At 43.1% G+C, this 10,173-nt stretch overlaps 1 protein-coding gene across 1 annotated transcript; it reads left to right on the forward strand.

Annotated features, from left to right (window-relative positions):
- The first annotated feature begins 518 nt into the window (after positions 1-518).
- On the forward strand, positions 519-8,517 carry LOC129857178 (serine/threonine-protein kinase SBK2-like). The gene is made up of 4 exons (XM_055925190.1): positions 519-827; positions 4,107-4,251; positions 6,033-6,235; positions 7,300-8,517. Exons 1-4 carry the CDS (start codon positions 759-761, stop codon positions 8,098-8,100), a joined length of 1,218 nt encoding a protein of 405 aa, XP_055781165.1. The 5' UTR covers positions 519-758; the 3' UTR covers positions 8,101-8,517.
- Positions 8,518-10,173: the final 1,656 nt, after the last annotated feature.

Here is a 10,173-nt window from a genome sequence, read left to right on the forward strand (position 1 = left end):
GGAAACAGCTTGTTAGCTCATTCAGACCATCCTAATCCACCACGTCTGTTGATTAGATACGGAATCCAAACACTGTGGAAGGAATTCACGGCATAAGACTGAGCGAGAGGGCGAGAAAGACAGAGAGGAGAACAGAGTATGGGGAGGGGTGGTTGTCTATGGGAGGAGAGGGACAGGGAGGGAGAGAGAGAGAGAGAGAGGGAGAGAGGGAACACAATGAATGGGTTACAGGGTTAATGTAGACAGACAGACTGACGGATTGGGCACATTTGAACATTAACACTGACATTGAGAGGGAGGGGGATAAGGACACGTGGGGAGAGGGAGAGGGTTGGAATACCTTACAACTATGGTACATGCATATTTGCTGGAAAAACAAGTGGGGGAACTTAGATTGAGTGAGAGAGTGTGTGTTAGGGACAGAGAGAGGGGGAGAGCGGGAGGAGAGGGAGAGCGGGAGGAGGGGATAGAGAGAGGGGAGGAGACAGAGAGTGAGTGAAGTGGTGGTCTCTCAGGGAGAGAGACACGGTAAGTACCAAGGTCCTGGGGGATAGGAAGGTAGATATACCTCAGTGTCTGCTATAAAAACTACCAGCGCATGGACCTGCAGAGACAAAGTAACAATAACAGCCACTTGTGCTGCGATACAGATCTCCTAAAGAGTAGATCACCAGCGAAAGACAATAAGTTAGGAACAGAACAGCAGCAGACTAACAGCAGACCTACAAAGGGTCAGGAGGGTGTTGAAGTCTATTTAGATGCTGACGAGGACCCAGACAAGCAGAACAGAGACAGACGTTCCCATTTCAGAAAACTCCACAATGACAGTAAGTGAACGTTTCTTTAAAATCCAGCTACTGTTGTCCTTATGCAAATTGTATAAAAAGTGGCGGTGTCATATATTTTAATTTCCACTATACCAACTGCAGAGAAATTCCATCGCAAAATAGTCATAAAGACACAAAGACAACTATGTGATTTTTTTTATACAGCCAATGTCTTCCTCGCCCCACTACATCGACAGGAGGCTGATATGACATTGCACTATAGTCATATAAACATATAACCAGTGTTTTTACAAGTAGATTCATGATTTGTGTATTGTTTGACATTTTTACTGCATCGTTAGCAGCTAGTAAGTCAAGCCTTTCACTGCACCCACTATAGCATCTGCTGAACGCTTTACACAACCAATAAACTTTGATTTGCTTTTGATTTGATTTAGCCTGCTGTCAGATTTTGCATTGGACTTAGTTTGTTTTGGGGGTCACATTCTATGGACAATGGCATTATGTTTATGGGTCTGTAAATACAGTAACATCACTCTAACACTGGTATCTGCATAGTGAAGTGACATTGTAATATAGACATGTCTTCATATGGGGGCGTTCAGTTGGGGGTGTCAGTGGTTGCCACGGCCACGGGTCCAGAAAGGAGCACATAGTAGAGAGGCTTTTCAGCTTCCAGTGTTTATATATTTACTGGTTTTACTTGTCTTTAAATCTGTTAATAGTGTTAGTCTTCTGACAGATCATAATACTGTCATAGAGGCCAATATTTCAATTACAGCTAGCTCTCATCGACAGGGGGATTCGTTGACCAATAAGGGATTCATTCATAATCACCTCAGGTTACAAGGACACAGTGAATGTCAGGTGGGTGAGCCTGGGGCAACTGTCTTCCACCTGTTGCAGCAACAAGTTACGCAATTGGTGTCAATTGGGAAACGTCATTGGACATTGTGATCAGTGCTAGCCGGGGGTCAATTTCATTTAAATTAAGAGTGAATTCAATCAATCAATTGAAAGTCCTCATTGAAGATAATTTGGTCAACATTCAATTCATTCTCTGAATTGACTTGGAAATGATCCCGTTCCTGATTGTGATCCAAAGGAGCTAATATTTTCAGTGCTTTCATATGAAATTGGGTTGAGGGAAATAATGACCTTTGACCCAATGTAGCCTATCAAATCAAATGTTGTAGGTGTACAGGTGTAGACGTTACAGTGAAATGCTTACTTACGAGCCCCTAACCAACAATGCAGTTTCAAAAAAATATGGATAAGAATAAGAGATAAAAGTAACAAGTAATTAATTAAAGAGCAGCAGTAAAATAACAATAGCGAGACTATATACAGGGGGGTACCGTGAAATGCTTAGTTACAAGTAGAGTTTGTCATTTATGTTAGAAATGTATTATATATTTTATCCAGCGTGCCCAGCAGCAGCATATTCAGACTGGTTGGACCCTGCTGACAAATTATTGGCTTCGTATCAAATGTTTGGCGTTGTTGTGTGACAAGACACAGATAGTTCAGATAGTCCACTAAAATTAAACTCCACTTACTTAAAGCCAACTCGCCGATAGATTAACTGAGCGTTTCATCAGATGGAAGATTCTGCAGCTGAAAGTTAAAACATGTAACTGCTGTTTTTTTACATTTGTTCCTAAGACTGTATTATTGTCTTTCTTTCACTCTGTAATGTAACAGGTGCAAACTCCTGACCTTTGCAAATGCTTAGTAAATCAAGTCTTTTGTCAGTTACATCCAAAAGTATGTTACTCCCAACTCAAGTAATTACAGAAGTTAAAGCTGTGGGACGTAAACGAAAGGTTGCTAGTTCAAATCCCCAATCCGACTAGGTGGAAAATCTGTGGAAACAATTACTCCAGGGTCACCGTCAATAACGGCTGATGCCTGGCCGTAATCCCACTCTCTGGGGGGAGTGGGATATGCAAAACACACATTTCTATTTCACACTGCACACTGTAAGCACCCCCTATTTGACATCTTGATGCTCTATTATGCAACAAATATATGTGCAAGGTCGAACATATAAATATATCATGGTGTTATTATAGCTTCATCAACTGTGTTACGCAAACAGTCTTTACATCCCTGACTCATTTGCTGGGGTGTTACTATAGGCAAGGTGGGATCCAATTTTAACGAGGTCAGCAGATGTATATAGGGGGTCCTACTGATGATATGATAGACACAGGGGATTGAGGGGACAGTAGGTATGTACATACAGCATGTTCTGGTTGCTCCAATGTGACATTCATCCAATCTCTCATCTCATAATTTTCTCACATTTTATGGTAATCCCTGAGGTCGCTGGACATCCTGTAACAGTACATTTTATGGTAATCCCTGAGGTCGCTGGACATCCTGTAACAGTACATTTTATGGAAATCCCTGAGGTCGCCTGACATCCTGTAACCGTACATTTTATGGTAATCCCTGAGGTCGCTGGACATCCTGTAACAGTACATTTTATGGTAATCCCTGAGGTCGCTGGACATCCTGTAACAGTACATTTTATGGTAATCCCTGAGGTCGCAGGACAACCTGTAACAGTACATTTTATGGTAATCCCTGAGGTCGCTGGACATCCTGTAACAGTACATTTTATGGTAATCCCTGAGGTCGCTGGACATCCTGTAACAGTACATTTTATGGTAATCCCTGAGGTCGCTGGACATCCTGTAACAGTACATTTTATGGTAATCCCTGAGGTCGCTGGACATCCTGTAACAGTACATTTTATGGTAATCCCTGAGGTCGCTGGACATCCTGTAACAGTACATTTTATGGTAATCCCTGAGGTCGCTGGACATCCTGTAACAGTACATTTTATGGTAATCCCTGAGGTCGCTGGACATCCTGTAACAGTACATTTTATGGTAATCCCTGAGGTCGCTCGACATCCTGTAACAGTACATTTTATGGTAATCCCTGAGGTCGCTGGACATCCTGTAACAGTACATTTTATGGTAATCCCTGAGGTCGCTGGACATCCTGTAACAGTACATTTTATGGTGACACTGAACCATATCCACCCAAGCATACATGTATCAGCGAGTTGATAAATCAATCAATCATTCAATTGATAAATTAAAATGTATTTATATTGCATATGTCATAAAGTGCTTAGTATTTATTCCCACTCCTCGTTGACCATTTTCAGTGTTGGTTGGTTATTCACCATGCAACGCGGTAGCCTACAAGCCTAGTCAATTCCTGCTAGTGTAACAAGATATTGGAAATTAAATATCAACTCCTTCTCCCTATTTGACCATGTTTCCTTGTTTTCTCTGTCAGGCTGCAGCTCAGGAACTGGACGAGCTATGTTTCCTCTCAGCCCAGTCCATGTCCACTCTGGAGACCTCCGACCACTTCCAGATGGTCAAGCTGCTGGGAGAGGGATCCTACGGCAAGGTCATGCTGGCCGTCCACAAGAAGAGAGGTCAGTAAAGCACCAGAGGTCACTGTGGTGGTCCCTGACCCCGGTCCTGGAGAGTTATGGGATGGGCAGGCGTTATAAATGATGCCTTCCTGTATTATACTTATGCTAAAACTTATATTCTGTTCTACTGAGCCATTTACTTTATGTTCGTATTCTTATATTTTATAATTTTTTATTGTTGTTGAATTGTCGAGAATGAACCTGTCAGTAAGCATTTAGCTGGACGGTATAAACCATGTGTATCCCATACATACTGCTAATAAAACTTGAACCTTGTTAGTGTTCACTATACACCTATAAATGCTTGTTATAAAGGCAAAAAATGGTCAAAGACTCCAGACACCCTCATAGACTGTTCTCTCTGCTACCGCATGGCAAGCGGTACCGGAGCGCCAAGTCTAGGTCCAAGAGGCTTCTAAACAGCTTCTACCCCCAAGCCATAAGACTGCTGAACATCTAATCAAATGGCTACCCAGACTATTTGCATTGCCCCCCCCCCCCATGTACATACTACCTCAACTAACCGGTGCCCCCACACATTGACTCAGTACCGGCCACCCCCCTGTATATATTGTTCTTTTTCACTGCTGCTCTTTAATTACTTGTTACTTTTATCTCTTATTCTTATCATATTTTTTTAGAAACTGCACTGTTGGTTAGGGGCTCGTAAGTAAGCATTTCACTGTAAGGTCTACACCTGTTGTATTCGGCGCATGTGACTAAAATTGTAATTTTTAAAAAGTGTAATAAAATTTGATTGAATTTGTTCTAGTGAAATATGGGTCTGAAGGGGTCTGGGCTTACAGTTCAGAGGATAAAACACGTGAACAGTGAGTGGTTACTTGTCCAACGTGAGGGTAGAGGTGTCTTTAAATAGCGTCAACTTAACCGTTAGCATGAGTGTTGCTGTTATGAAGTACTTTACTACATTCTTGGGGATAGAGTTGCTGTGGGGTTTCCTCAGGGGAGAATGACTGCCCCTTCTCATTGAAGCCACGCAGAGTTGGATAGGTTACTTTCTAAATGTCATACGTAACAGTTACTAGTTATCTGTCCAAAATTGTAATCAGTAACTTTTGGATTACCCAAACTCAGTAATCTGATTGCTTTCCCCTAAAGAGGCACTAGAAGAAGACAAAAACTATCCATCAATCAGATTTGGTGTCATCATAGAGGTCTCTGACTTGTGGTCAGACTCACTTAGATGGAACAAACTTAAACTTACGCCTTTTTTAAATGCTGAATTGAATGTCATTGACAAAACAGAAAGGTGTCATAATGTATTTTTTTCCGACAGCATCCTTTCTGAATTGAAAAGTAATCCAAGAAGTAATCATCTAGTTTATCTGTTTGCCTGCAAAAATATTGTAATGTCATTTCTTAGTTAGTTTTTTTTATCAGTTACTCCAAAACCCGGAAACCACAGAAGTTCAAGGCCGACCGCGTTACTGCAGGCATTGTTAGCAAAAAATGGGATCCCCATGATTGTGAATGGAAAATTGTCAATCTTCGTGGTGAATCTTTATGTAAATAAAAAACTTTGTCACGTGATCGATGGCTTTGTCCGTTCATAAACAGTCATTGGATTTCCTCTATCTAAACCCCAGGGAATAGGGTAGTAATTTAGACATCCCCGGGGCTACATGTTTTTATGTTATCAATGTGGTCACAGTGATGACAACATGATTTACTCTATAATTGATCTATTGATGTTTTGGTGCAGTATTTGATTTGATTTGAATGTCTAAATAATTTCTGGGGCCTCTCCTCCTCTCCATCAGGCACTCCCATGGCTCTGAAGTTCTTCCCCCGCCAGTCCACACCCCTCTTCTCTTTCCTGCGTGAATACAACCTCTCCCTTTCTTATTGCGCTCATCCCTCTCTCACCCGGGCCCTGGGTATCTTCTTCTCCACCCCCTGCTACTACGTCTTCGCCCAGCAGGCTGGTCTCTATGGAGACCTCTACAGTGTCATCGTGTCAGAGGTCAGTTAGAATCATACATCTGTTTACAGTCTCTGAGTCAGTCATACATGAGAGGTTTTTCATTTCAATGTCAAAGCATTAAAGCTAAGTGCACAACACAGACCCAGTATTGCAATTCCTCCGAGGTCTGACCTCTGTCTGCCACCACCTCTCCTGTTCCATATTGCCCTGGTCCTAGTTGCCCTCTTCCTCTGTCAGTGAGTCCATGATAAAGACTTCAATGGAATCTCTCCAGTAGCCTCCACCTCGTCCCCTCTAGTGACTCTTTGTTTGTGTCGGTCTATGCCAGTAACCTACAGTGGATGATAAGCTTGCATCATCTTCAAGACCCTGGTGCTTGCCTACAGAGCAGCAAGGGGAACTGCACCTCCTTACCTTCAGGCTATGTTCAAACCCTACATCCCAACCTGAGCACTCCGTTCTGCCACCTCTGGTCTCTTGGGCCTCCCACCCCTACAGGAGGGCAGGTCCTGCTCAGCCCAGTCCAAGCTCTTCTCTGTCCTGGCATCCCAATGGTGGAACAACTTTTACCTTATAGTCATGCCCATTTTTCGAAAACGTCTGAAACCCTACCTCTTTGAAGAGTATCTTAAATAACTCTCACGGTGTGTGTGTGTGTGTGTGTCCCCCCCCACACCTCTTCACCCTAGCACTGACTTTGCTGGTAAATGCTTTGTCGAGGGAAAATTTCCTTGATACAATTGATGTGTTGTTGCCTGACCTAGATATCTTCAGATGACTGCACTAATTGTAAATTGCGCTGGAGAAGAGCCTCTGCTAAATGTCTAACTTGTAAATGTGAAAAATTACAAGGTGTTTGCTGTCCCCGATCCTTTTAGCATCTATGGGTGGGACGAGGACAACGTGATAGAACAGTGGTTCCCAAACATTTTTGCATCGTGACCCACATAAAGCTTTTTGTGTGACCTAACTAGTAAACTAAACCTAGCAGCCGCCTACTTTAAACCATGACCCAAAAGGAATCCAGGCCATACCATTTATGAAACAATGATATACATTATAATGTTGTTTCTCTTTCTCCCTCTATCTCTCTCTGTCTCCAGGTGGGTGTAGAGGAAGAGTGTGTCCAGAGGGTGATGTCTCAGCTGAGTGGTGCCGTCTCATACCTCCACTCCATGGGCTTCGTCCACCGGGACATCAAACCAGAGAACATCTTCCTGTGTGACCGTGCCTGTCGCTGGGTAAAACTGGGTGACTTCGGCCTGGCCCGCCCCACTGGCTGCACCGTCCGCGCCGTCTGGTACGACTCGCCCTTCTGCACGCCTGAGGTGGAGCAGGCCAAAGAGTCTGAGAAAGTGAGGGAGCAGAGAGAGGAGGATGGAGAGGAGGAGGAGAACATTTGGATCACAGTGGAGACCACTATAGACAGCTGGGCCCTGGGCGTGCTGGTCTACTGCCTGCTGACGGGATGCTTTCCCTGGGAAGAGACAACCCACGACGACCCCGCCTACCGGAGGTACAAGGAGTGGTACGACCGCGAGACGGAGAGGGAGGAAAGGAGCGAGGGACTGAGAGGGGAAAAGGAAGTAATTTGGTGCGAAGGTGAAAGTGAAAAGGACAATATCCTGAGCCTGGAGAAGAATCAGAAGTTGAACCCTATGGCCCCACAGTTTGAAGGCTTCAGCCCACTGGTGATGTCTCTTTTCAGGGAGCTGCTTAACCCACAGCCCAGGCTTCGAGGAGGCCCTGACGAGATCCTCAGCTACCTGGGTGGGCCTTGGTTGATGGAGACGGAGAGAGAGGAGAAGAGGAAAGCAGAGGAGGTAGAGAAGGAGGCCAGGAAAATAAGAGAGGCAGGAACGGTGGAGGAAGGGAGGGAGAGGGAGGGAAGAGGGGAGAGATAAAATGTTTCATACTAGACAGGTTCGAGAATTTTTAAGATGTACTGTACATTTTCGAAGAGAATATTTTCTTTATAGAGGTTGATATTCTGAATATTTTGCTGAACATTTCTTACTCTGTATTGATAGAATTGAGACTACTGTATTTTGATATTGTTGTATGTTTTACCTTGTAATAGTTCTCTCCAGTGTAATGCAACTTAATATTATGTGTGTGTGTGTGAGCGTGCATGTGTCATACCTGCCTGTGTATGTGCATGCTTGAACATGATCCTGAGTGTGCATGTGTGCTTAGGGCTAGGTAGCCTCTTAAGAGAATACATGAATTTGTTCTCCTTCAACACACAGGCTGTATTATAATGATCACTCTATGACACTTTATGTTGTAAAAATATCTGAATAAACCAGTTTGTATTTATATACATGTCTTGCTTCTCTATGTTTGTCTAATACACTTTTTCTTGTATTCTTTTAAAATAAATTTCCAATATGCAAACCGAGGGATTTTGTGAAAAATCAGCAAAACTAGGTTATCCACAAGTGTACCTGGCTCCACGAGGGCACTAAAGGGGGCTTAGTCCCCTCAGTTCAAACTTTAGCCCCCTCAGTTTTAGTTTTATGTCACTATATAAAAATAGCAAAAAAGTTACAATGACTGAGTGACAGGTTGAAGCAAAAAGATAAATCTCAGCTGCCTTGTGTCAGCACAACAGACAGAATGTGCCGCGGTGTGTGGGGCTATGTTAAGCTGCTGGGGCGGTTAAATCAAATCAAATCCTATTTTATGCGCCGAATACAACAGGTGTAGGTAGACCTTACAGTGAAATGCTTACTTACAAGCCCTTAACCAACAACGCGGTTTTAAGAAAATTAAGTGTTAAGTAAAAAAAATTGATAATGGAAAAAATACAAATAACAAATAATTAAAAAGCAGCAGTAAAATAGCATTAGAGAGGCTGTATACACGAGGTACTGGTACAGCAGGAGGCATCGAGAGAGGCTGTATACAGGAGGTACTGGTACAGCAGGAGGCATCAAGAGAGGCTGTATACAGGAGGTACTGGTACAGCAGGAGGCATCGAAAGAGGCTGTATACAGGAGGTACTGGTACAGCAGGAGGTATCGAGAGAGGCATGACTCCTTTGAGTTGCCATTAAAAATGCTGGGAAAAAACGTTTCTCATCGCTGTGGTAGGCTGTGAATAACGTGATGTAATATTTGATTTAGATTTATAAGGGCGGAGTCAAGTTGGAGGTCTAACAGACCTTTCTGGTCCTCTGCTGTTACTATAGGTGGCGCTCTGATGAGTGTCTTCCTTATGATGGTGTGAGGTTTTCATCCCGCTATATCCCAGTTCAAAACAACTGGGAATGACGTCAGTGATCTTCAGGTCGGAAAGTCGGAGCTCCAGAAAGAGGCTCAAATTCCCGAGTTGAAATTCCGACTTGGATGACCGTTCAAAACGATTTTTCCCAGTTTGAGTTTTTTCCCCCCAGAGTTCACAGTTTTGAATGCGGCACTAATCCCCACTGATACTTATGAAAGTAGTGCAGTGGATGTATACATCGTATCAATTAATAGGGTTGATGGAACAGATCGGAATGTTTCGTTTATGTTGATAAACTATTATTTATTCACATTTTAGGCGCAGCAATGTCAACACGGCAGTAGGCCTACCGGTGAATGTTCCAAAAAGCATTTAGCTGGAAACAGCGTTGTAAAATGTAAGCGGCACACGCAAGCGGTTTCATTGACAGATATGGAAATATCCATTAGAAAGAGGGGGGATTTAAACATGCAACAACTATCATGAGTTGCTATTGTGATTAGGATAATGCCTTTGGCTGCTACAATAATAATACTTGCCTCCACGTTTCTGTGGTGGGATTTTGGCTATAGGCTAGTTTGAAGCAAGATAAGACATGCCTCATAATATGAAATAAAACGTCCAGGTTTATTAAAAGACAGCGATGCTAATGATAGGTCTAACTGTCTTCCGGTAGATGAAATGTTAACTAGCTACGAAGTAGCCGACCTGTCAGAATGACAGTGGAGGAAAAAGTACCCAATTTTCAT

This window comes from Salvelinus fontinalis, chromosome 6 (genome assembly GCF_029448725.1).
Source record: "Salvelinus fontinalis isolate EN_2023a chromosome 6, ASM2944872v1, whole genome shotgun sequence".
NCBI classification, from domain to species: domain Eukaryota; kingdom Metazoa; phylum Chordata; class Actinopteri; order Salmoniformes; family Salmonidae; genus Salvelinus; species Salvelinus fontinalis.

Bases quoted from the DNA above. Each gene is read 5' to 3' on its own strand.
- LOC129857178 (XM_055925190.1), top strand. From the start codon at position 759: ATGCTGACGAGGACCCAGACAAGCAGAACAGAGACAGACGTTCCCATT. The intron at 828-4,106 runs GTAAGTGAACGT...TTTCTCTGTCAG, and splicing joins CAGAAAACTCCACAATGACA to GCTGCAGCTCAGGAACTGGA. The intron at 4,252-6,032 runs GTCAGTAAAGCA...CCTCTCCATCAG, and splicing joins GGCCGTCCACAAGAAGAGAG to GCACTCCCATGGCTCTGAAG.